This window comes from Esox lucius, chromosome 19 (genome assembly GCF_011004845.1).
Source record: "Esox lucius isolate fEsoLuc1 chromosome 19, fEsoLuc1.pri, whole genome shotgun sequence".
NCBI lineage: Eukaryota > Metazoa > Chordata > Actinopteri > Esociformes > Esocidae > Esox > Esox lucius.
The window spans coordinates 35,015,877-35,043,858 of record NC_047587.1 but is presented as its reverse complement, the minus strand read 5'-3'; the positions used below and the strand labels follow the sequence as shown (position 1 = coordinate 35,043,858).

Here is a 27,982-nt window from a genome sequence, read left to right as displayed (position 1 = left end):
TCTGCTTCTGCAAGTTCAATTGTGGTTGATAGCCAGGAAATGTGTTCTCCTTCAGCTTGTGTGAGCTAGTCGAAAATGTTCTGGTTGAGCAACCAGTACCAAATGACTTGGAGAGGTGTGCATCAGAAGAGGCAAAACTCCCGTAGCTGCTGAGGATATGTTGTGACAAGGCCATAATCGCAAATTACACATCAAGAAAATGGGAAGCCAGAGTAACTGTTAATTATTTCACAAAGCTATATAAAAATACCAGTGCAACAGAAGTCTTCAGGCAGAGTCTTCAGCAACACGACCAGGTGTACTTGGGCCAAAGACGACCAGTTGGAATCGTCCGAGTGGACAGGTATACATTTTCGTCCTTTAGCGGATTTACCTATGAATCATTTAATATTTCCTTTATAATAGTATAATTCACAGTGAAAGGTGATTCGTTCAATTTACTGGAGTGGTTATTTGTTTACTAGTTTATAATCTGTGAAAACATTATCGAACCGTGAATATTTCCATTGGCACACTGTTTAAAGAGTTGGTGGTGGTGTCCTTTGAAAGCCTAAACACATCTCATATTAAGTCTTACCTCCCTGACATAATTCAGTCTTCCAAGGTTCCTCAATTGTAGTGGCCAGGGATCCTAAAACAATCATCAAGGTGGTTTTCCTCAACTGATGAAGACCATCAAAACCATCTCTGGATGGGATTTCATCTGGCTGCCTGGGAAGAGGAGCAGGGACGGGGAGAAATCCTGTGTGAGGTGTATGTAGACGGAAACTAGGAATTAGAGGGTATTCTTCTCCTTGCATTCTCCTTTTCCATTATATTCTGGTACTTGTTGCAATATAAATAACTTATCTTGAATTAAAATGCTCCAAGTAGGCCATGAAGCAAAGCACAGACTCAGTTTTCCTCCTGTAGCCTTCTTCAACCCTCTTCCATACATACTGTACCTCCAACATCCCTTCACCCAGAAGAACAGACCCATGCCACCCGTCAGAAAGATTTCCCCCAGGGGTGTGATTAATCACTCCGAAATGCACACTGCAGCGTTGATTCTTTCCACCGACTCACCTGCTATATCCATCCTTCCTTGTGACAGGATTACTCCCGCTGTACTCAAGGTGCCTCACCACAAAATCAACTTGCTTAAAATTAATGAAAGAATGCCAAACAACTCTCAATGTTAATGGAGGAACTATTGCATAATCTCAATAGCAAATAGTTATATAGCCTCTAGGCCTACAACCACCTATCTACCTTTACATATCTGGCTACAAGAATTTGTAATTCAATGTTGGAAACAGTGTAAAACCTTTAGATGGCTGCCCCTTTAAGAGTGCAGTCGCTGACATTGACGAAATTTCCTGGTAGCGAGCTAGCTTTGAATGGTTCACTGGAAAGCAACAACAGAAATTTGAAACAGCTTATTGTTATCGAATGGGTTCATAAAACTCGAAAAACTTCAGCAGAACGTGAACATTTTTGCCCTATTTTTTCTGTTAATCCAGTCAGTATTCAGGATTCAAACAACCAGTTTAATAATTATTAATACTTGGTCGTAAGAGGGGAGGAACAACTGGTTTCTTTGGAGCACAGTGGCAGGTGGGAAAGGGTGACAGACGGAGTAACAGCAGCGTTAATGAAACTATGTTACAGATGTCGTTATAGGTAAGATACTTTCTGACCGGTTTTTATTTATAAACCCGTAGTTCAGAGAGCAACAGGCGCTGTGGCAACAAAAAGCTATTTACTTATTTATATATCACATTTTCATTCTCCGTTCCTAACATTACATTTTTTTTCTTCCCTGACTGCATTTGAAGTTCGCACTGTTTCGTCTTGTTACACTTACATTTACATAATGTAGCGCTCTTATTTTTGTTATATTCTTTCACATTGGATCCTTTTACTTTTGTGTTTTTTTACAACTGGCCTCTTTCGTGACAGTTTTACAATTCAACAATCGCTAACTGATGTTCCTCATCATTTCCTAATGACGATGCAAGACATTACGAAATAGTTGTTATAAACGTCTTGAACTCTAATATTCTGAGTTAGCTCTTGTGATAACGGCGTCACACGAATTGACTATAGCTCAGCGTTTAATTGAAGACTAGGTACATTTTATGTTGAATTAAATAGAGCGGTAGGTAGTGGTTTAAGACTTGGCCGAGTACTGTAAAATATGCTTGAAAAAAAAGTAATATCTCATGATGAGAATGATTCTATTGTCTGTTTTCACATGCAATGTATACTTAAAACAAAACACCATCAGCCTTCCCAATTACATTATTTGGGGAAATGTAAGACATGTTTGCTGTAAAACAGATGTTTCTGGACGATGTTGCATGCGGTCTTGTGACAACAGGACTGATCAACTCAGATTACACCTGGATTTCGCCTGATAACGTGATTGGCTGTAGCCAAGTGTACCTGACGCAAGCTTGATAGAACCCTCTTATGGAGAGGGAGACTCAGGGCTGGAGACGTCACCAACCAGTGGGATGTCTCCTCTGAGACACCACTCTGAAGGGTCGGGGCAATAAGGAGACCAAGTGGCCCCGCCCTGATAAGCTAAAACAGGATATATCTAATGTCTCCTTTCTGTGCTGTCTCTGCTAATAGGTAAACGCATGGAGATCGGACCACAAAATACTGTATTACAATACAATCTATTCAACCATTTTGGCTTATATTAATCCTTTTTTTAAATGTGTGTTTTGCCTCGACATGGCGATGTAAACTAGGCAACGGCTCTGCAGCTCTACAGGTCTGTCCCTGTTGGCCCATTTCAAATGTAATCTTCCCATAATAATAATTCAAAAAGACCTAAAGACCCAGACAAAGCGTACAATACCCTCTCATTAATATTTATTGGGCTTATTGATCTGCTGTTCAGGGAGTGGTGAGAGTGCTTTTTATTTTGTTGCACCATAGTCTTTTGTGACTGTTTGTGACCTTTAACCTTGACTTTTCTGTGGTAAAGTAATTGGGTTTGTGCTAGACAGTTAAAATAAAGTAGCTCAGCCTTCTCACCAGAACAATATGTTGGTCTTGGTGTATGTCAGTTCCCCTGACTCATAAAAGACTTGTAGTTAATCTTAGGAAATGCGTAGGTGTTTGCAGGTTGGTGCTCTGCAACACACTGTCAGTTGATTGATGTGTGAACCCCCCCCCACCCCCCCCACCCAGCATGAGCTCTGTTTTCTGTGAGCTGGGTTTAGGATGAGGCTGATTTGGACTTGTTGGACCCCAGACTTTGCTTGTATGCTGAATGTTAGTCTGGTGTTAGCCTGAGGATATGTACTACTGTACTCCTGCATGCTCTGAGAAGGAGGCAAAGGTCTACCACGTATTTCATGTTAGTCTGATGTTGGCCTGAGGATATGTACTACTGTACTCCTGCATGCTCTGAGAAGGGGGCAAAGGTCTATGATGTATTTCATGTATTTTATTAAATTGAACTTCTCAGGAATGGCACCAGTCCACTAATTAATGGGAGCTATGATGCCAGTTGGTCCTCGGCCACGTTCCTTTTTTTTTCTCTCTCTCTCTCTGTTCTTCTGTGTCTCTGTCTGTCTCTCTTTTTTCCCCATCTTACTCGGCTAGAGAGTTTGCGTTCGGTTTGACCTAGATACATTAGCGTTCATACGGGGCAGTAATTGTCCATCACAGTAACAGGTCCATTGGCCTCATACAACTCTGCCCCTACTTAAGGTTGCTGGAGCATCATGTCTAGGGTGCCAGTTTCGTTTTGTAGGAAGAAAACAAATACATTTTCCCTGCTCACTCTTTTAGTAACATGTTGAATATTGTTTATTTTATTATGCTGAAATATGCTCTGTAATCTATTTTCGAATTATACTGGATGGGAGCCATTTTGCAAACCTAGTTCTGCATACAGTACCAGCGCCGGTACATGGTTCAATGTCGGTTCACGGCATGGGGCTGTCACGATATCAGATTTTCACTACATGACTATTGAGGCCAAAATAAATCATGGTATTTATAGAAATTTATAAGGATGCTATCAGTCAAATTCATCTTCAACTTTGAGTAATATGTTGGTTTTTTTCCCCTCTTTTTTGGCAAATGATTTACACTCAAAATACAGGTATAAAGTGTCTGTAACCATAACTGTACATATATATTTATTTGTATTTTTTTGGAGTTTTGGAAAAATACAACTTCCTATTTTTCTGAATGGGCTACTAAAACGGCTTGCGAATCTCTCCCGGGTTCTAGTGGGGCTAATGAGTTGATTACAACACCAGTGCATAGGTCCAGTCTCCTTGTTTAAGCACATGCATTGTTGTCTATAGGTGACATGAATAAGGTATTGACAAACCTAGAGGGGTTTTTGGAAAAATGCTAATTCAGTTTCAACCTAGTGAATACGATTATATTGTGTATTATATCAATGTTTCATTTTTGAAATATCACGGTTATCGTCAATACTGGTTTATCTCTAAACCCCTATCATGGCATAACCCTCATGAGAAGTAGACATGTCCTTCATAGAACTGTAGTTACGCAAGTAATATTCCCGACCGTTATTTAGCAGTTGGCTCATAGATTGCTTTCCATTTCACTCCTACGAATTCTACTCTTGCTTTTAAAAGGCTTAGCTTTTAGCTATTATTAGTCTTTAAAGGTGTGACTCTCAGGAATGCCTTCTTGTCATCTGCATACCCTTTATGATGCTGACAAGCTGTGCAGCACACATTAAGGGACTGTGGCAAAATCTGTATTTAAAGCAAAACATGTCAATATTTTTTTGAAGTGGTCCTCAGATGAAAAAGATTGTAATGTGCTGGACCCTGGCACAAAAACGTTTGTGAGGCTGTAACCTAGATAAATGGTGGGTGGCCAGTTAATTCTCGGGCAAGTGTCTCGCTTATGATATGAGTAGAGAGTTTTATTTATCCCCAGCACTCTAAAAACAAGAGGTTCCTCTGATCTTTTAGGGGTTGTTCTATTTGAAGCTGTGGGGTAACCCCTATAAGTTATTTGATGAATCCTTTCTTATAAACAGGTTCTTCAAAGTGCCCCTTCGTTAGGGTTTCTCAAAGAACATTTAGGTTGAGGAGGTTGAGGCAGTATGTTTTTCAAATGTTTCTTTTGCAGAATTGTAATTTGAGTAACCACTGAAAGGCATTCTTTGAAATTCTAGAGTTTGTCCAGAGTTTTGTTGTGAAGAACCCTTAAAGGATCCTCCAATAACCTTTTTATTTATTTATTAGCGTGTAGGAAATTAAGAGGAATGATTCCATGCTTTGCCCATTACTCTTACAGAAGTGAATGACTGTATGTGGATGACTCTCCCATTCATACCATCTTCCTCATGCCTGTGCTAGAATGCAATGTCAGGTGGAATGCAGATGTAAGTACTAGCACAGGAATTTATGAATTTAGTTTTGGCAAAATGTTGTGTTTGCACAGTCAGCCCAAGTTATCCATGAATAGGTCTTCTCATTGCACATCAGAAATGTTCAGAAATTATCTTTATCCGTGCAAAGATAAAACAAATCAGAATTGGGCTGTCTGTGTTAATGCAGCCATATTGATTTAGCATGTTCTGGTATCTTAATGGATGGCAATTCAAACCCTTACAGAGATGTCTTGGTTGTTTGAATTGCTTGTATAGTACTTGGATTTTAAAAACGTGGGTGTTTTTTTTTTTTTTTGTCCCTGCAGGGATACCGTACGCCATGTTAGGATAAAGACTAAGGCCGTGTTGAACATGCTAAAGCGGTTGGATAAAATCCGTTTCCGGGGCCAGCGGCCAGATGTGTTCCTGGACCTGGGCGACTCGCCGAATGCATCTGACACTGAATGTATTGAAGAGATTCCCATAAAGCCTCGCCCCTCCCTTAAAATTAAAGACACTGAGGAACAGCAAGACCCAGTGAATGTCCCTGTAAGTGATTGTCTATATTTTTTCATTTCTTATTTATTATAGTTACAGAAATGGCATATCTTCACTCTCTTTACTTCCCCTAATTCTCACTCAAGCGAATTGGACATCAAATTTCATGGGACAACTTCCAGATCCCTTTATTAAGTCCACTCACTCGACATCCCTGGGTGCCGCTGCCAGTTTCAGGGGAATTTTGGCCAAAACGTTGCCCTTTGATACAAAACGTTCCTGTTTATTCAACCTCCTTCCTGTTGATGTAGTCCACTCAAGCAGGGATGGAGAGAGATTTTCTACCGCTGTTTAGGCTGCCTAAGCGCTGTCTGCAATGACGTAGATTGGACTACTGTCAACTCAACATCCGGGACATTATAATATTTAAATTATCTGATTTGTCGTTCTGGTGCTTGGATATGCGTTTGTTCAGAGGTTGATTTATTCTCCTTGATGTTCTTTTAACAAATATATTTGAAGGCATTTTTAATTGAGGTGGGTCCTCATTTTATATAGAACAGAGTCATTTGATAACCTCCGCCCTTACTGGGCAAGTTAGAATTTTCCTGGAAAATATTAGGACAAAAATTTTGTCAACTGATCAAAATTGTATCATTTTTCCATGTACCCTGCAAAAAAATTTGATTAACTATGCAGATCCTGTCTAATGATTTGTACTTAATGATGAAATATATCATGACTCATAGGGAGTCATATTATTATATCATGAGCCAGAGATCATGATAACGCGACCAAAATCTGTTATGCCTCGGAATTAGGTCCTTGTCAAATTTTATAGCCGGTGATTTGGCAATGCGTTTTCATAATGCAATTTTTTTTAGACCTACATTGTTAGCTGAAAATTAATGTTAAGCAGCTCATGTTATCTAGAGATGTCATTCACTTCTGAGATTCAGGGCTAGCTGAATCACACAGGCTAACTGTTTGCAGCAGAGGTTTTTGGATCTCATTAAAATGGCACTTCTGCACTCTGTACCTCACGTTTTTTGCCGGGGAATGCAAATTGGAAGCTAGGAAACCATGTTTCCTCACTATTGTCAAATATATCCCAGAAGATCATACATATTTTCATCCCTTAGCCTAAGATTGAAGGCAAAGTGGTTTGCCAAAAAAACACTTTTAAATTGCATAAATTGTTTCAGTGAACAGAAATGCAATTTCCTCATGTGCAGTTTGCATGCACAAGTTTGCCTTCTGGAGATTTTTTATATTTAATTCTAACCCCTGCTGAAGTCAGAGCAGTGCTTTTGCACAAACTCTGTCATGTCTAACCATTTAAGAAACACGTCCACTGGGAACCTGGGCTTCGACAAGTACAGTATGGTTACTTGTTTGTTTAGCCTTGGGCTGGTTCTCAAGGCAACTGTCAAAAAGCAGATCTTACTCTGGTTATCTGACATTATCCTGACATCTGTGTCATGGCGTTATCTATGTTACTGAGGAACTGAGGTCTGATGGTTCCAGATGTTTTTAACCCCCATAGTGTGAACGTCAATCACTGCTTACCACTTTGACATACTGTACCTTGTTAATGAGGTAATATGGTCTCATTAAAACAGGCTAGAATTAATGTGCATTAATAGGGAAAAAATGTCACTTTACAGACCTAGAGAAATTAGTCAGTGCTCCTTGTCTCACTGCTAGCGATACCTTCTCACCTTATTTGCGCTTTCATAGTAGCCTTAAATCTGGCATATTTCGACCAAAATTCATTTGGAAAATACATACTCTATACTATCATTAATCAACATTTTGTAGCACTTTCTAGCTGCCCACTCGCTTATCGGTGTTCAGGACGTCTTTCATGTCTAAGATAATCGTATAAATGGAATGTGTTGTGAAGTGTTTTTAAAGATTTTCTTATGACAGGGTTTTTGTGACCTTAAGCTATGTCAGCATTATTCTAGCATCAGTCACTGTTGCTAACTTGTTGGGTGGTGGAGAAAAAGGAAGAAGAAAAGGAATTGACAATGGAAGTCTTTAAATGACAATATGTTTTAGTACAGTAGAAAACTATAATATCGGGTTTAAAACTAGACTTTTCTGACAAGATCTTTTGACCTGGCCTTGGCTTGTGTTATCTTACTCGTCCCCCTCCAGTCAAGGAGGTCATGAAACCGACTGCCTTTGCGTATTATTATCTTTCTGAGAGGATATGAAGCAAGATCCTCTTGATAGTTTTCTTGCCCATTTTCTTACCTCTTCCCTCAGCTCTGTTTCTCTTCAGGATAAGTAGGCTTTAGTGTCTCTGTCGGTCTTGGTGCATATGATGGCATTTCTGTAGGATCTCCCTGCCGTTTGAGCTGATACAGGGAGAACCTGCTGGGTGAAATAAACTGTTCATGTGTCTACATGTCTAAGTGTGTGGGTGTTGGCAAAATCATTTTAGACTTTTGAGGTTCTGTGCGGTTGTGGATTCATGGCTGGCGGTATCTCCCGTCGGCAGTGAGTCTGGTCTTCTCATCTTTCGGTTCCTGTGTGTGTCCGCGTGCAGGCTGGTCCAGTGACTCCCGCGATGGCTGCTGTCGTTCTGGACGACCAGAGGTCTGAGGCGGATCGGCTCAATGAGTTGAAAGGTCACCTGGAAATTGCCTTACTTGAGAAACACTTCCTACGTAAGTACTTTTCGGTGTTCAGAGATTTTCTTTTAAGCAGATGTTTTGTCAGACCCTGCCTGTGCAGGAATTAGTTGATTTCCGAAAATGGAAAATTGTTTAAGACAATTTGTTGTTCATTGCCAAAGCTGCTGTTTGTATTAGCGATCTGTTTTTCCCTGTCCAGGTGTCTATTAACTCATCAGGAATTGAGTTAATCTGGCCTGCAGGTCTCCTCTGGCGCTGAATTACATCTGTTGTTTTCTGAGATTCTTGCATCTGGCGCCATTGACTTTTGGCCTTGTAGCAGATCAACTTTGGCCTATTGCCATAGATAGGTCAGTGATTGTAGTATCTGTGAGTGACTGTAGCAGTGTAAATAGGCTGCATACGCTCCGTATGGGCATCTTACGCTCATCTCAGATGGATGGGGAGGTACAGAAGACAACTGGGGCCTTTTTACCTCGCCCTTCCCTCAGGGATTCAAGATATGACTGTATTTGTGGTTGATTTCCTCGTGGCAGAGCCCCTTGACCACTGTTCTGCATCAGATGGTAATGCTATGACGGACTGAAATCGATTTGTGTAGTCTTGCTGCTTTGCTAGATCACAGATGGCCATGTCAATTAGGATGGAGGTTAATAATCCAAATGGCTTTGAAATTTGATCGTTGTATTTTGAATCCTCGTCTGACTATATGGGGAATGATTTGAAATGAGCCTTGAGGCGTGGTCCGAGGCGGGTCAGGAATGGGGGGGTTCTATTGCAGTGGATGAGGTTGGACAAGAGCCCTAACTGAAACAGACATCTTGCCAAGAAAAAAATACTTGACAGACCCCGTGGTGATGAGTTAGTTTTTATGAATCTGGAAATATTGTACATTTGATTAAAAAAAATAGGCCTAGCACACAAAAGAGATTAGCACACACCACAGTGCACCCTCTCTTCAGTACACACAATCATTAGCTGGAATTTCCTGTTAGCGTTTACACACCCCAACCGCAGTCATGCATTGGTGCACATGCATAGCACACGCTGAATTGCTGATCAATTGAGGCCAAACTGCCCCACGATCAATACATTTGTCTCCGATGCAGTGATATTATCAGCCTGTACAACAAACTACTTCACATACCATTTAGCCTAAAGTTGGACACAGTTACTTCTTTAGTGTTTTCTACTTTTTCCTGTGTATGTTTTCTGGTACTGAACTTTTCTGTGAGTTTTACCGTTCATATGCTGCTAATCTTTTATTAGCTTTCATAGCTTTCCCCTACTTGCACTATTGATGTGTGAATTCTGGAAGCCTCTACCCTTCACACCATTGTAAATAATTTTTCACAGATGGGGATTAATTAGGTCCACTGTTAGGTGCAAATTGCGTGTGTTTTAAGCGTTCTGCGCGAAGCAGTGCAAGAGAACATAAAAGGTCAGACGATGGCCACCTCAGTGCCAGTAAATAAAACCTGTGGTTATAAATAGGTGGTATTGCATAAGAAAAGCAATGGGGTATTGAAGGACCATTGGAGGTGTCTGGTCTGGTCCACTGTTACAGAGACTGAAGGATAAGAGTCACAGAGTTCACCATGCAAACTAACTTCAGAAGTACTAATGAGTTCTTCAGAAAAATTCTGTTTGACCGCCTGCACTTCCTACTGAATAATTTAAACCCACAGTCCCCCAGCTGATACGTGTAAATACTACAAATGCTGCACTCTCTGTATTTTCACATTGTGCCCTTATTACAATTATTCCTCTACATTTGTTTATTTAGTCTTTCTAATCGCATTGTTGTGATGTTTCATTGAATGGTTCAAGTCTAGTGTATCGTGTTCATATGACACCTGCTCTAAGGAACCATTAGTCTATGGTGGCTAGGAATCAACCGTTGTATGGTCTCTTCCCAACCTTGGCTGTTGACACGGCTGGGATTCTTTAACCATGGCTGCCGTATCAACGCCAGTGAAGGCGTAAAATGTTGTGTCCGATGGGGTATTTGTTGTACACAAATTATTTTCATAGGGGCTATTTTTGGGTATGTTCCCGTGAACACAGCTAGCAAACTAGCCTTGCTTCTGTTGCCCTATGACAGCCCCTGGAGATAAGATTGGGTAAGTGGTGCCACGACAAGGCAGGAGCACTTTTGGATTGTTTCCAGGTTCCTCTGCTTGTCTCTGGCTCTGTGCCAACACATTGGTCGTAAGTCACTAGTCCCACTCGTGTGACATTGCTAAATACCAGGGTTGCGTAGTGATACCCCTCAGGAGTCTCCAGGTCAGTCCAAAGATGTCATCCCACTGGCTGACCAATTGCCCAGACCACTCTGAGGGCTGCGTTTGGAGCTTTAAAGGATGCTGCCTGTCCTGGATGACATTCTGACTAACCCTTGTATACCCTCCATCAGACACAACAGTTCTGGGAAATCTGGTCATAGTTATGATTTTCCCGATCTCCCTACGGGATCATTGTTAGTTAAGCTGAGTCAACGGAGTGGACAGTCAACACGGACCACGTTTGTTTGGGAGTTTGATCTGAAATAATGGTTTGTTAGTTGGACAAATGACGTCTACACCAACTTAACTAGCAGAATACATCTGTGGAGTGAATTTCTAATGTTTTGAAATCCCATTGATGTTTCCCCTGGCACTCCTTCCCTCCACCTGGTTACATACAATCCTTTTCCTGAGGGTTGGCCAGTGCTGAAGATAACAGCAGCTCTCTTACCCTCTGTGTTCTTTGCGGTGGGACATTCTAAAGATAACAAAATGGCCAAGTGAGCACGTTGTAGACGATAACATAAATGTTTGACTTGTGAAGGGAGTGATCCAAAATGAGTCACTGAGAGAAGGCCGTTGAAATGTTGCAGATGGAAGAACTTTTTCTACCCGACAGCCCTTTTAAGCACAGAATATTCTAATAAGAAATGTACATGTATTTTATGATATGGTCCTAATGGACTATTTCAAAGCTCTAGTTGTTATAGAAATATCCCCTGAGCTGTGGTGAATGAAGTGCTTGTACCCCTCTTGTACAGAGGCTTGGTCAGGCTTGGTCAGGCATGGGAAGCCATGCATGTCCTGATGAGACAATGCTTTCTGGTACATTGGCAAATAAAGGCCTCTGTGCAAATGTATGGCTTGCATAATTATGTAGGGCATCGGTGGCTTCCTGTTCTCTGTCCGGGCTTAGCGTTCATGTGAGCAGCTACAGGTTTGCAGGTTAGCATGTGAGTGTAAATAGCTGTCAGCCATACAAGCAGAAGTGATAACCTGGAAACGTCCTGGTACAGTGAGGCTTAAATGGGGACTTGGGAAAGGTTGGCAGTCATAAGCTGAAGGGATCAAGCGGAAGAGATCATCTCTTACTTTGACACTCAACCCTGAAGATGGTGTATGATACCATACTTCTGATCAGGTATTGAGTCATCTTTGCCCGGAGGAATACGCTTTTCCTCTTGATAATTCCTCAGTCCACTTATAAAAGGAAATGTATTTTCTTTCTTTGTTTAGAAGCATTTTTACCATTGAATAGCGTGGACAAAAGAGGTTAGCCTAGTTTTTATATTTATGAATTAGATGGGTAATCTTTTTAATGGATGCATTATCATGTAAAGTATTCTGTACACAACATGGGTGCAGAGATACTTTCAGATCTTTTTTGATACCAGGAAGAAGATATTACTTTCTCCATTCACACTGTGGCCCACTCAGTTCATATGGCAGAAAACAAACGATAGATTAAAAAGGAGACGTTGAAAAGTTTCCTCTGCCTTGACTCATCCTGTTCGGATGTCTAAAATGTCTGTGGGAACTATAGACCAGTTCTTGTTCATCTACTTGGTATCTGGGCACATGCCATTGCTGGAAACAACTGGGCTTTTTTTCTCATTCATGTTGTTCATCTGGGGGGAAATACAGTAGGCAGTCAAACTACATCCAAGTGGAAAATAAATGCTGTACTTAAATCATATACTTATATTTACGTATAAAGTCAACACAAGAACTGTTAGCACCCTTCAGGAAATTGTACAAAAGTGAATTCAAAAAATAAGTAAAATAATGAGTCATATTTTGGGCTAGCACATAACGGGAGCTGTATACTTTATCAGAAATAGTTTCTCAAACACAAAACATTTTAATGAGCAGAATGATGTTTCTCTGAAACCATAGGTTACAAATATATTGCCACCCTACAGTAAATATTTCATGGAGTGTTACCCTTGGAACACAGGTAACAAAATAATCCCAAAGCCTCACAGATCCACCATCATATCTTACTGTGAGTATCAGGTGCTTCCTTGTTTGCAGTCCCCCCTACTTTGTCAAACATGCCACTGCCGTGCACGGCCCAAATGTTCAGTTTTTTTTGTAGGCTATATTAAAGACAAACCTATATTTGAAATAGGCCTGTATCTTTAGTACCCTGTGTATGTACAGGAAATTGTCATTTTTGATTGACCACACAGTATCTTTGGGTTATTGGGATACTGGCATAGTACATTAAATTATGTTTAAGTTCCCGTTCCAGTATTTACTATGCAAATAGTGGGTAGGGTGTGTTGGTATGCATATAAACCTTTCTTATTGACCATGTTTACCGTTGTAATTATCCTTTTTTTAAGATTACCTTGGTTGGCCAACTTCAGTATCCTCATAACTTTTAGTGTCCCCATAAGGATTGAGATTCCTTAAGTGTGTGGGTGTCCAACAGGACAAATATAAGCAACATTGTTAAGGTTGTCTTGGCAGATAATGGCACGATGAAGGCAGAAAATGGTGCCAAAATTTGAGCTGGGCTGCGGCACCATGACTAAGGCCAACAAGAATGTCTAAACCTCATTCTGCATCAAGGAGAACTGGGACTGGATGCTTTGAATATTTTTTACTTGCTAATATTCTGCACCGTGTCGTTGTGTTGCTATGGTTGCACATTTCAGATTTACCTTGATGGTTTGCGGTTGCAGAAACCCTTGTCTAAATGCATATTATTCAGATGTGTCCAAAATATTAACGCCATTTCTTATTAGCACCCCATGAATGATGAACATGAATAACACAGTTATAATAATGTAGAGACATTTTGGACCTATCAGTGTAAATGTTAATCAGATCTATGGCAAGACTCATCATTTACTGAAATATGTTCTAACTCAGGCCGGTGGTGTCTGAGATTGCATGGGTTATCTAGGCACATTTCCCTCAGCATGTATGCCAAATTGTATCATAGTGTCAGCCAAAAAAAATGTAAATACAAAATGTGCTAGGAATTATATATTTACTTCTAAAATACCTGTCTGATTCATGCCTGTGTGAGTTAACTTCGTCATTGTGAAGGTCACCGAACCAAAAGGTTGTGCCTCATGACCCTTTGTCTGCAATGAGGTGTACATTTCGAAGTTAGTGATAAAAATTCATTTCAGAAAGATTCCCCTGATTTTAACCGTCAACACATTAGACCTACATTTCTAGTATACATACAAAATGAACAGTCTACCACACACATCTTTGACATAAAAAGAATAAGATTTGAAGGATCTTTTATACAGCTGTATACTGAAAGCAGTCTAATTGCCTACAGTATTTACAGATAAAGATGTAAAATTTTGGGGACGATCTCAAGATTTTCATGAGGATCAAGGGAAGCCTATCTAAATGGAATGTGTCTTTAAGACAATGATGCTCATTGCAACATACTCTAGTCGTAGTGAATGATTGACCAGACAACTGTTGATCCAGTTAACTTCTTGATGATGATACAGTTAACAAAGAAGCTGTCGTAACAGCAGACTGACAGGCAGTCACTCACATGCCTGCGTGGCTCCAATTGAAACCTGGTTCTGCTAATAATTCTTGCTAATAAGTCTTTTAGAGTTTAGCTTGTGGGCTAAAGTTTGTCCAGTTACATTAAACACATAGGGAGCAATTCTTTCTCATCCTTTCTGATATCTTTCCTCTCACCTGAATATAACTATACGCCATTCACCCTCTTATTTTTCTGCCAATTTCTTTCGCTTTATTTAAGGGAGGGCAATGAGGTCAATGACCTCTGAGATTTTTTTGTTTCTGCTATTTCTCTGGTCACGACGGCGACATCCCTTAACAGTAACATGTCTCACTCTTGTTTCAGAATTGTAATTTCATTTAGAGAACCATTTTCAGGACTTTATTTAAAGGTTGTAGTTCTTTGCAAATACTGTATGAATAGTAACTCAAGTGACTTTTGGAATATTATTGGAATATTGGAATATTATTGGAATAACCATACACATCCTGTATGGTTGTGTATCATCCTCATTTGCTCAGTCAACGAAAGTCTCAATGGACTGTGTTGTATGCATTTTGATTTGTTTTGTGGAGTACAATACATTATTGTTAAGTACTTCATTTATGGATCATTTTCTTTTTTTGTGTATTTTATTTACAGACTGTTATTTAAAAAATGTGTTCTTAATTACTTGCCTGGTCAAATAAAGGTTCATGAATAATAAAATATGTGATTGTACCAAGCACCTCATCATCCAGGTGCCTGATGGGATTCTCCAGGACAACTGTTAGAAAGCTTGATTGGTTGACTCAACTTATAGGTTGTATTTTTTTTTTCTCCAGAGGAGGAGTTGAGGAAACTTCGAGATGAAACCAACATTGAAACCCTGAAACAGGAGTTGGAGAAGGAGAAGTCAAAAAGGCTGGACTTGGAACTGAAATTGAGCTTGTAAGTTCTCAAATGAGGCAACCTACTGCCACAGCTCATCCTGAAGTGTTTTTTGTGTGAATCAGTGCATGAAAAAAAAGAACTCAGAGCGGGGAGGAAATTCTTCTCGAAGCAGAACTAGTCTGCCAAGCAGTCGTGGACATAGTTACACACTCACAGCCATAGCCTTTTTAAGCCAAGCCGAGCCAGAACTAAAAGTCCTGTATAAATTATCTTTGAAGTCTCCATTTGTTTTATGTGGAAAAATCTGTCTGTGCCAAAATAACTTGAAGCCTAGAAGAAATCCCTACATTCTCAATACCTTCTAATGGCCCCTTTCTTTATCTTGTTTCAAAATACTATATTGACCAAGAAGGAAGTGGACCAAAATGTCTGCTATTAGAATACATGTTTCTTTTGATTATCTAAAAACCTATTTGGATATATCTTGAGATATTATTCTGAATATGCTATTCCTGCCTGGTCTGTTATAATCCCAGATAGAAGTAGAATTCTTTAACTCTGATCCATCTATACTAAGAACGTGCATTCGAATGCAGGGAAGATCACAGGAAGTGGCCAATTTTTTGGAAATGGATGAATAATAACCCTGCCATCCCTGGCATGACACCTAAGGGTCCATGGAGTTGGTTAAATTAGCCCTTTTCAGCTTCTCTAACGGCCTGGCTGATTATCTGTTCAGGACTAATGCTTATTTCCTGTTCCTAGAGTGGAAGATTCTCCAACACCACTAGCTAGAACAACTCCCTCTCCTCTCACCGCCAACGGTACCGGTACGCAAGAAACAGGTAAATATGCACTTGTAATTTAATCAGGACAAACCCTAGCGCTGACATATTAGGAACATCTGTCACTGCAGACTGAACGTGTTGGGTTGCACTAGGCTTTCAGCTGTATAACACACCAGCTCTCTCATTTCATATGCACGTGACCTGTCACAGAGTTTAGATTGAAAATAGGCCGATGGGGGACTTGTCTGACTGACTCTCTGAATCAAGCCTTCTTTGCCCTTAACCTCATACTGGACTTCTCGAACACTAAGGTGGTGTGGTTTGGTAGGAAGAGTAGCCCCTCTTTCCCTGGTGTGATTACTACAGCTGAGGGTAGGGAGCTTGAGCAAGTCATACAACACATACAAGTACTTGGGTGTTTGGCTAGACAGCAAGCTGACCGTCTCTCATCACATCTCAGATTAAATCCACACTTGGTATCCTCTACTATAATCATTCATTCTTTACCCAGTCTGCTAAGCTAACCTTTATTCTGAAGGCAGTCCTACCAGTTTTTGATTTTGGAGACAACTTCCAGGTTGGTGAGGGTGCTCTTGAGTGGCTAGATGTTCACTACCATTCAGCCATCAGATTCTCCACCAATGCCCCTTACAGGACACATCTCTGCATTCAGTACACCTCCATGAACTGGACCAGGCAAACTCCATTGATAACGCTTATACATCACTACATACACCAGGCAAACTCCATTGATAACGCTTATACATCACTACATACACCAGGCAAACTCCATTGTTAACGCTTATACATCACTACATACACCAGGCAAACTCCATTGATAACGCTTATACATCACTACATACACCAGGCAAACTCCATTGATAACGCTTATACATCACTACATACACCAGGCAAACTCCATTGTTAACGCTTATACATCACTACATACACCAGGCAAACTCCATTGTTAACGCTTATACATCACTACATACACCAGGCAAACTCCATTGATAACGCTTATACATCACTACATACACCAGGCAAACTCCATTGATAACGCTTATACATCACTACATACACCAGGCAAACTCCATTGATAACGCTTATACATCACTACATACACCAGGCAAACTCCATTGATAACGCTTATACATCACTACATACACCAGGCAAACTCCATTGATAACGCTTATACATCACTACATACACCAGGCAAACTCCATTGATAACGCTTATACATCACTACATACACCAGGCAAACTCCATTGATAACGCTTATACATCACTACATACACCAGGCAAACTCCATTGATAACACTTATACATCACTACATACACCAGGCAAACTCCATTGATAACGCTTATACATCACTACATACACCAGGCAAACTCCATTGATAACACTTATACATCACTACATACACCAGGCAAACTCCATTGATAACGCTTATACATCACTACATACACCAGGCAAACTCCATTGATAACGCTTATACATCACTACATACACCAGGCAAACTCCATTGATAATGCTTATTTGTAAAACCTCACTAGGTCTCTCCCTCCCCCACATCTGAGGTGTCCAGTGTACCCCACCTCCACATGCCTGCTGAGCGCCGCAAGTCACATCCTGTTAAATATCCCCAGCAAGCGAACACATCTTTGGGTAGCTGCTACTTTAAGGTCGCCTCACCTTCCTATTGGAATAAACTACAAAACTATAACACTATCTGGTTTTCCCCATGTTGTCCTGTTGTGTCTGAACATGTTTGTGCCCTGTTGTATATTTTCGTTATGCTGTTGTGTCTCTCCATGGGATTGGTTTTAATGTCTCTTTTTGTTGTAGCTGTGCTGTTGGCAACCCAGTACTCATTCCCTCCAGGATGCCCATTTTACCTCCTGCCAGGTCTTTTTTGTAAATAAGATTATTTCTCGATTGACTTGCCTTGTCAAATAAAGGTTAGAAAATGTCCTGGAAGGAGGCAAAGAAAGCATCCTGGAATGGGTACGAGTGTGACGCGACTCTTTGTGCCCCTTTAAGCCCCTCTGGTCTCTACTCGTCATAAACCAATCTCTCCTTTCCAGTGTGTTTAAGACCTAGCAAAAACATTGAAGTAAGTCTATCTTTCTATCTCTCGGTCTCTATGGCATGTCACATTTCATAAAAGGTGGATGAATGTGGCTGTGGGACAGAACATTGCCTTTCTACTCCCCTGTGACTATGTTGAAATCTCCATTTTATCTCGCTCCAGGGTTCTTCGGGCAAATTAACTCAGCCTTGTTTTCAGATAAGGCTTTCATTGTACTGCAAGTGGCTGCTTTAAATAGTGTCCCTCCCTCACTAGAACTAGGCTGATATGATAATAAAAGGCATTATGTAGGCCGAGCTGCAGTTAAAAAAAATATGAACACGATTAGAAGCGTTCTATTGTTTTTAGTTTTAGAATCCTGACACAGTCCAGAGACAACATGTAGGATGTTTTAACATAATGGAGAGGGCCATGCCTTGGTCATATTGCTGTAAGTCTAATCAAGACTTACTTGATTTTCTTTTACTTTTCTTTTCTTTTACCTGAGCTATAGTTTTGTGTAATTTCCTGTTTGGGTTCAGTGGAACAAGTAAAATAACATAGTACGTGAAGCTAGCGTGGTTTCCTGCCCACTTAACAGAACGTCAGCATTGCCCAAAAATCCCCCTCCCCTTCAGAAATGTTGAAAGATATAAAGGTTTGCAAAAGCATGACATGTATGATTTATCAACAATTATAACATTCTGGAACGTTGTTTCTTATTGGTAGTCATGTCCCACACAGGCTGTGGATTATGACACCATTTGTTCATCACTCTACAAGAGATTATGTGTTGGAAGGTTTGAGAATTCCCTCGACGTGGCCTTACGCTTCACCTCAGATGTAAACCGTCCATCTGTCACATGACCCTCCCTCCAACCACACACCACCACGTTGGATCGCAAATCCTAGACCTATGGAACATGACCAGGGCTCGGGTGGGCAGAGTTGGCACATTTTCCATTAGTCCTTGAGTGAAATCCCCGCCCACCAGGCCACGGGAAACGAACAGGGGCCCGTCGTGGCTAGTAAACCAACCTCGGCATTGCTAACCACACCAGTTCTTCCACATTCTCTACCAAACTTACCACTCGGAGCAATTAGTTCCCGATCTCCAGTGCTGCTTTATGGGCAACGCTGTATTCTAGAAATGGCAGATGAAAGCAGGAACTAAATAAGCACCAAATATTAAGATGCACTTGTCGATCGTGATAAAGAAATACTAAATTAGGCCAGATTAAAGCATTCGTAGTGTTGAAATTACAACCTTCTTACTGTTACAAGTACTACTGTGACATTAGGTTGAATGCTGATCAAATGTTTTTCCATCCCAAACAGGGTTATTTCATACTGCAAATAGACCGTGTTTACGAAGACCAGTCCCAAAAACCAATGAGGTGTGTGGTTTGAGCCTAGTTCTAACATACCTGACATGACCAAACATCATCCCTTTCTTGCCTCTGCCCCATAGACAAACAGAAGGACACTGCATACTCGCGGCTGCAGACGTGGCTGTACAACCGGTTCGGAGCGTACATTGAGGACTTCCGCTTCCAGCCAGAGGAGAACACAGTTGAACCAGAGGAGCCTTTGAGCGCTAAGAGGTACGAACTGTCAATGTAGTGACCACAACGGCAGACAAGCAGTTTTGTTTGTTTCAGTCATTTAGCGGGGGGGGGGGGGGGGTTTATCAGCCAATTGAAAGCGGGGGTAATGTGGCCATGACAATAATGCTGCCGAACACCGGGCAATGCCCTGGAAACCCCTGGAAAGTGGGATTTGATCTTCAGACCAGGGGGAAAAGTTCCCTCTACTGGCTGCCCGACACCACTTCTAACTGTGTGTGGTCTCCAATCTAACAAGCAAAATGTGTATATATAGGCTAACTTACCCTTACCTTAAGTAGTTTCTGAAGGCCCATAATGACTCCAAAATAATTGATTGTATTCTTCTGCTAAAGTTAAGAGTTAGCTTCATTAGCGCTGTCCAAATTCATGCACATAAACACATGGGCTTATGGCAACGAAGCTGCATTACAAGCAGAAACGTCCTGAAAAACACTACCTCCTGGCTGTGGCAGAAGTAAAGAATGGATTATTGTGGATTTAGTCACTGTGGGCCTTCAGACATTACTCAGAGTAGGGGTAAATCCACCCGAATATTGATTTTCGCCTGAGCTATGCCTTTCCAACATTTGGTCTGACATTGCTCCCATCTGCCTCTCCCATTTCGTTCGATAAGAGTGGCGGACCAGCCAGCCACTGTAGTCATTAGGTTAACCGGTTCAGAGAACTGAGTTCATGCTGCTTAGAGAAGGATAATAAAACTGATGTCTTTGTAATGGGCCTTATCTGTCAGCATGCTATTTATCAGCATCCACCATGAAGTAGCCTTCCTCGTGAGCTCACCCTGACATTTGATTGGCTTAATACGAAATCCCCTGGCCAATCCCAGGCCCGTAAACACATTTGATGTTTTGACTGATAAGTTGGGTGGATTGTCTGACCCCTGGTGGTAGGTTGAGTTCACTGCAGCTGGCTACTTTCATTCTCAATTTTTTTTAGGATTTTGGGTACGCTCTCCCTGCTCCAATCCTAACATAAAAAAGCAGAAAATGTAACGGAACAACACCAACCTTTCAATCATTAGGGCTCAGTTTTTCTCCATTCTACCCTGAATGACGCAGAATGGAGTCATGGGGTTGTCTAAATCCAACTGTGTCCTGAAATGGAATCTAAGTACAATAGACAGTTGAGAGGGAGAGTGCAGAAAGGAGAGAGGAACACTAAGAAGCATTTAGAGTGCTAGTTGAAATGACCTTAACGTTTTACTGTTAACCTGAAAGAGAAAAGATGCCAAGACGTTGAGGCAGGCTGGTGGCAAGTTCTCAATTGCATACCTCTCTAGTCCAATCTTCACTGTGTCGATGGACTGGAAAGTCAGAGAGGCTTTCTCATTCAAAGCATTTTCAGTAGGACAATCAGGAGAGAGGACGCGTAGAACAGACAGTTGATCTTCCCCTCGGCAGAGATTCTTCCAGAAACCACACACTCTCATAAAGGATAGCCACATCCAGGACGCCACTGAAACATTTAGCGCCTTTTGTGCCTCTGCCTGCTAATGACCGTTTTATCTATGTTTTGTCTTGTTGAGTTCTAATGTATTGGAACCTTTTCTTTCTTTCCTCTCAGACTGACTGAGAACATGAGAAGACTCAGTAAGTATAGTTCATCCAGACTTATTGTTAGATGTGACACCTTTTGTTTATATCGCTGCATACATGATTGACCTCATCTGCATTTTATGTCTTGATATCATGTTGCTAACATTGCATACTTTGTTCTGCTGTCTCTAGAGCGAGGTGCCAAACCAGTCACAAACTTCAAGAGAAATCTTTTTGCCTTATCCAGCTGGCACTCTGTGTATACATCAGCCTTCGCCTTCATTGTGAGCTCACATGCACACACACAGAAACGTACAGCACACCGCACACATGCCCTGAGGCAGTCGACAAAGAGGGGTCTACCTCTGGCTGTCTTTTATTCATGCGATGTTACCTGCCCGAGTTGTTTCAACAAAAGTCCTAGTGGCCGAGATGATACATTGTGGAATAAGCAACGGAAATGTGTCGCCTACTTCTAACAAAGACTAAATGCAATTATGAAAATCATCAAGTCAGAAGAGGAAATCCATAGGGCCAAGAAGACGCAGGCAATCAAAGTTACATGCTTAGCATTTTATTCATTTGTAATTCACTTAAAGTGAGCTCAAAGAGCCGGACGTTGGCACTTGGTCTTTTTCAAGGGCGTGCTTTTGAGTCCTCTGAAAACTCACAGTATCAAATCTACTTTTTAAGCCTCAGTGCTATTACTCTCACAAGGCTAGGTATTGAAAACAGAGCTGTCCATTATATAGACCCCTAGCTTTTAAGATGTATTAGTATTATTTATGAGTAAACAAATAAAAGGTTATCTGAACAAATGTATAGTATTGCAGTCCTTTTGAAATGTTCTGCGCATACAAAATAGACATTCACAATTTTTCTTTATCATTTGACAGATGCTCTTATCCAGACCAATTTACAAGTACACACATTTTCATATGGTTTCGTATTGACCCCTTGTGGGATTGCTCGGTATTTCAATAGTTGATTTTATATTGCTCTTCTTTATCAGCATTGTCAAAACACTCTCCTCACTGTAGATGTCTAAGCAAATGTCTTATCTTTGCGCAGTGCCTGGTGTGTGTAGAACAGTAACTTGACGTTCCGTGCCTGGTATGTTTGGACTGCTGATGGAGAGATGGAAATAATAGATTGTGTCCCGTTCCCTCTTTTCCACAGATCTACATGAACGCCGCGTGGCACGGCTGGGCCATCCCACTCTTTCTCTTTCTAGCCATTATCAGGCTGTCCTTGAACTACCTAATTTCCAGGTAGTTCTGCCCGCTTGAAAGTTGTTCCATTTGGATGTTGACGTTCCGCATTGGAAGCAAAGTTCAGCTTTTGACGTTCTTTTTTTCTTTTCCCCTCTTAAATGTTTTTTCAGAGGTTGGAGGATCCAGTGGAGTATAGTGCCTGAGGTCTCGGAACCTGTGGTAAGTCTTGGCGGATGTCACCTGAACTGGGACCGGCCTTTACCTAGGAACAGTCCCGGACAGCCCCCTTGGGAACAGCTCTGATATAACTCGTGTTTTCCTAGGATCCCCCAAAGGAAGATCTGACGGTTTCAGAGAAGTTCCAGTTAGTTCTTGATGTAGCTCAAAAAGCACAGGTGAGCTTTGATAAGGTTTCTAGATGCCTCGTTCTGCGACATGATGTGGCGTTCCTAAGTTGATGTGCCGTATTTTCAAGGTGCATGCGTTTATGTTTCACAGAATATATTTGGGAAGATGGCCGACGTCTTGGAGAAAATAAAGAAGTGAGTGACCTGCGCGCTGTTGTCTGTTAATTCCCAGTGTATCTGTGGTTGATAACCGACGTGTCTGTTATTTCAGTATATTTGAGGTTGTTAACTGAGGTCTGTGTAAGTTGCCAGTTTATTTTAGGACAGATAAGAGGTGTTTAAACACTTTGTGTGTTCCAGCCTGTTCATGTGGGTTGACCCTGAGATGACTCAGAAGCTCTACATTGGTCTATGGGTGGCTTTCATCTGCTCCTGTCTCCTGCCATATAAACTCATGGGCTTCGTGATGGGTTTGTACAATCACACAACAACTCTGTACAATCTTACGAACATTGTGCACAGTCGGCACGGAGTTGCTCAACAATGGACTTGGAAACCGTAGCGATCCTCTTTCTTCCCTTTCCTTAGGGCTGTACGCAGGCTTCAAGTTCTTCGTTGTCGACTTCATCTTTAGGAGCTGCCCCAAACTGAGGGACAAGTACGACACTCCTTACATCATTTGGACCAGCTTGCCCACGGACCCCCAGCTGAAGGAGCGCGGGGGCGCGTCACTCTCACGACGGGTAAAGTTTCAACTATAATACAGGGTGTTTGGGTGTCTGCATTATTTGTATGTACCTGCAACATCTCCCTCTGTTTCTGTCTCTCTATCGGCCTCCATCTTTGTTTTATCTCTTTTACTTTTTCTTTCGACTGTTTTTAATCTAGCTGTTTTAAAGTTTTAAATCCGTTTTTTGCTCTTGATTTTTTTCTTTTTTCTTTTTTACTCTGTTTTTGTATCAATGTGTCTGTATTTAATCTTTTCTGTCTATTGAAAATTCTATTTATTTCAATCTCTAATACTAAAATAATGGTCTATTCACCATTTGCTACTGATGTGAATCATTTCTGCACTTCATCATAATTTAATGTTGCCCTTTTAACGTGGGTCTTCCAATGTTGGTGTCTGATGGCCTGAGTTCTCTGTTGTTTTTCTCTCTCAGCTTTCTGGGTATGAAAAGGTAGGGTTCCTAGTGTGCACTTTGGTTTGGGAGTGTTTACACCACCATTTTGTGTGTGTGTGTGTGTGTTTAGAAATAAGCTGCATTCCAAATCAATTCAAACTCATTAGCAGAGCAGTAATATCTGTGAGTCTTCATATAAAGGATCAACTTGTGTTTTAAGTGCATTATTTTGATCCATTCTCATATGCAACCAGATGGTATCTTATATTCAAAGTAGGCCTATGTGTGTCTGTGTGTGTTCAGTGACTGGAAGGTAGAATTGTCTCAGAAATATTTGAAAGACAGCGGCTTGGTAACAGTTTTTGTGGCTTGCAATAGCGTGGTTACTAGAGCCTTAGTTATTTAAGGTTGTTTTGTTAGAATAGCTACCACAACGTGTGTGCGCCAGTGAATGTTCTCCATCCATATCCCCAGGCTGAACAGCCACCACCCATCTGTCTTCAGGTCTTTACTGGATAGTTTTGTTCCTGTCTGAGAGATTGTTAGCACATCAGAGTCTGCTGCTCCATAATGTGCACGTTACCGCAATCACCCAAATCCCCATAACCAAGGTGTCTGACACCATTCACCAGCCCCTACCCACACAACAGCTCAAGAGAATGCTTTGAGAGGGGGTGGGCGGTGCTGAGGAGTACCATTTGAGAGTTACGGGGGTGCTGCTGCTGCTGAGCAAGCCGCTGATTTAGGATCGCCTGCTGCACACACCGCTTGGGACTGGCCAGTTACCTTCCCTCTTCGGGTTGTCTTCCAAAAATGCTGACCTCTACGTCACCCTGCCCTCTCCTGTCATTTCTTTCCCACGCCCCGCCCTTCTCTTTAGATCCATCCGGCGGTAGCCCGTGGCAGTCAAGGAATGGCCGTGCCGTGCGGCACGGGTCTGGAGGAGCCAACGGGCAGGGCCTATAACACCAAGAAGGGAGCGTTCCACGAGGTCTTCAACCTGTCTGAGGATGAGCGCCCCCTAGCAGGTCGGTAGAGCACGTGCACTGGCGTTTCTCCATTCGCCTCTTTCGCTCCTTCCACATTGGACGCGCTTCAGTACCATTGATGATCCTGGCACGTTTTTTGACTGGGTTGGTTCAGTGCCGCCAAAAATGTTGACTGATTTTGTTGGCAGCATTTCAGACGTTGTGTGTGTGTGTGTGTGTGTCCCCGTGTGGTTGTGGACTGGTTTTGTTGACAGTGTGTGAGAATGGGTGGCGATGCTGCTTGATCAACAGGGACCGGAAGACACCCACTGACTACATCCGAAATGGTGTGCTCTATGTCACTGAGAAGTAAGCCGTCTACTCTCAATACCATACTCGTGTCATCATCAAGTTTGGTTTTGGTTTTTGAAATCCCGTTTTACCTCACAAAGTGCTCGTACGCATGCGCAGTCTTTCGGAAAAGCAATGCAGATGTCGTGCGGTTATGTTCAATGTGGCACTAATGGTGCCCCGTCGTGAGTTAGGTTTTGGTTTGTGTGCTGAGGTGTAATGTGATGTTTATTTCTGAATTGTGCTTCCCTCCCACTCCAGTTACCTTTGCTTTGAAAGCTCAAGCTCCAGGTCAAACTCCTCTAAGAAGAACAAAGTCATCAAACTGACAGACATCAACGATATTCAGAAGGTGACCTGTCCTGCTGGTCTGAATTCCTTGGTTTCCAAAATCCTTACTTCTGCTGTGAAGTATTAAGTTGTTGTTTTTCCATCCCACAGTACAAGGTCCTGTCTGTGTTGCCTGGGTCAGGAATGGGAATCTCCATAGCAACGCCGTACACCCAGAAGGTAGGAAACGTTCATGCTCAGTCTATTTTTGACCCTGTTTGTTTCCCTTCTATGTGGGTCTCAGACTTTTTGTAAAATGTGCTGTTAACAAGTTGACTTCTGTTGAAAAATGCATCGCTCTCTCTCTCCCCCACCCTCCCTCCCTCCCCTACTCTCCCCCTCTCGGTCTGTTTCTCAGCCGATGGTGTTTGGTGCCATGATCCACAGGGACGAGGCCTTTGAAGCCATCTTCACACAGTACAAGAAGATAGTGACCACCACAGCCACCTGCACTGAGACCTAACACACCAAGATGGCTGCCTATACAAGGAACTTCTTTGGCTTACACTGATGTAGAGAGAGCAAGGTTGTACACACAGTGCCACCGAGGCTACTGGCTATTTAGGACATATGAAAGTATATTACTGTTCATGCCAGGTTGGTGGCATTGTTCCACCAAGACACTTGGCACATAGTATTTGACGATAGTATGCGCTTGATCTAAGGCCTTGTCCATCAGTATAGATCAGGATCTTGTCACTGATGACTGTAGCTCCTCATAAGGTCTGATTAATGTATTACCACACCTGGAGCCACTCACTATCGCTGCCCCCTGCCACCGATAGTTTTTATGGTCGTAGCCTGTAGGGGTTCTCGGGGAGTTTTGGCCTGTGAACCCATTTTGAAATCAAAATGTTTGCGATCACCCCCATGGAAAAAAATAATGAAATCTACGACTAGTCTTTATCGTTTTTTTTACTTGAAGGGATGTACGGTTTGAAATGCAGCAAAAAAAATGGGACGTTCAGGAAAACATCAAGATCATCTATAACTGTGTATATCATCTGTATAGAACAGATCATATATGATGTTCTTTTCCCTCTAGTCAGCCTGGTCTTGCTGGAAGACGTGTTCTTGGGTATGCTAGCGTTCAGGAATGGGGTCGTAATATATTTTTTATAGTTAAGGTCTTATTACCAGTAAGAAAATGCAGAACTCTTTATTATAACCCTACCATGCAAGATACTGTTTTTGCTTGTGACCCTATTTTTAAATCAGACGACCGCACATGGGTCCGCAACGCCTAGTTTGGGAAACGCTGTTATAAAGCCTAATGGGCAAGCCTGATGTCTTTTTCTATCCTGGGGTAAGACATTTTCAACTCTCGCTTTCATTGGATGTCAGCCTGTGTGAATGTTACACGCGTGAGAATGAGTTGTGGTAAAAAGTGCGTGAGTGTGTGTGTGGCAGTTCGGGGTCATCCTTTTATGGACAACTCTGTCCTGCTTCAGGAGGCCGTGTCTCCACGCATGCCTGATAGGGCTGTCCGACACTCCCAGTCTATATTACAAATTAGCACTTATTACTCCACTTAATTCTCTTTGCCTCTGCCTTTAATAGTATTTACTTAAACGAATATAAATATTGACAGCCTTATGCAGGTCATTGATGTAATTTTGGCTCCATGTCAGTTATGCAGCACACTGTTTTAATGTTGAAGAATAATGCTTATATTTAGGAAAACCTTATGTGCTACTGTAATGAAAGGTGCTTTAGTGGTCATTCCAACAATAGCCTTTAGGTGTAACTGTTTTATTTTGTTGTTCAGGGACAGAACAGGAATAATTGAATGAAGGGCAGCAAAAAGTCAAAAGCCTGGGGAATACTGAAGCTATTCTAGGGAATAACCTTGTCACATGCATTTGTGTCTTTGCAGAGAACATGTATGGATTTGACGTGTACATGTTAAGGAGTCATGATACAGTCATAAAGCCCCACACGCCATAATTCACCACTGAGTACTTCTGAAGCCTTACAGTATATTGTAGAACCTTTTTTATATGTAATATGGCATTATACATAATTGGTTCTGTCCAACTATGTAACTCCTTTAGGCGTTCCAGAATCCTTTGGAATATATTGCAGAACAGGTTACATTACATGTGAAGCTAAACCAAAACAATCAAATCTCCAAAAAGTAGAAGCCTTTTCTGAGCCTTGTTCACCCACTCAGTGATGCCTTATCAAATGTTCTGACAGATTGAACAGATCCCAAATAATGCAGCACTGCACTTTAACTTCCAGTGACTCTAAAGTGTAAACATCATGGACTTTCCACTGGATCAAGCCTCACCAAACCACACGGCAATTGCGACGAAACATACAAATTCTACAGGTCTGTTGCGGTAATGTGTTTGTGCAAACCCCAAACCAAAATATAGCTATTTTCCTGATGTGTTTTAGAACTGAAGGAGAATGGAGGCTACAAAGTAAAACGCTAACTTTTATATTCTA

The 27,982-nt window shown here is 41.6% G+C and overlaps 1 protein-coding gene across 4 annotated transcripts; it reads left to right on the top strand.

The window, feature by feature from the left end:
- The first annotated feature begins 1,371 nt into the window (after positions 1-1,371).
- Positions 1,372-27,726, top strand: gramd4b (GRAM domain containing 4b). Of its 4 annotated transcripts, XM_010864888.2 has the most exons (21): positions 1,372-1,662; positions 5,290-5,377; positions 5,692-5,914; positions 8,421-8,541; positions 15,126-15,231; positions 15,940-16,019; positions 19,503-19,635; positions 21,223-21,248; positions 21,387-21,478; positions 22,374-22,465; positions 22,579-22,627; positions 22,732-22,803; positions 22,907-22,950; positions 23,116-23,225; positions 23,344-23,498; positions 23,919-23,936; positions 24,760-24,907; positions 25,123-25,216; positions 25,460-25,550; positions 25,640-25,708; positions 25,887-27,726. In XM_010864888.2, exons 2-21 carry the CDS (start codon positions 5,358-5,360, stop codon positions 25,989-25,991), a joined length of 1,848 nt encoding a protein of 615 aa, XP_010863190.2. In that variant the 5' UTR covers positions 1,372-1,662; positions 5,290-5,357; the 3' UTR covers positions 25,992-27,726. The 4 variants fall into 4 exon arrangements, with proteins under 4 accessions (XP_010863190.2, XP_010863189.2, XP_034144122.1 ...); XM_010864887.2 differs by lacking the exon at positions 5,290-5,377; XM_034288231.1 differs by lacking the exons at positions 5,290-5,377; positions 5,692-5,914.
- The last annotated feature ends 256 nt before the right edge of the window (positions 27,727-27,982 follow it).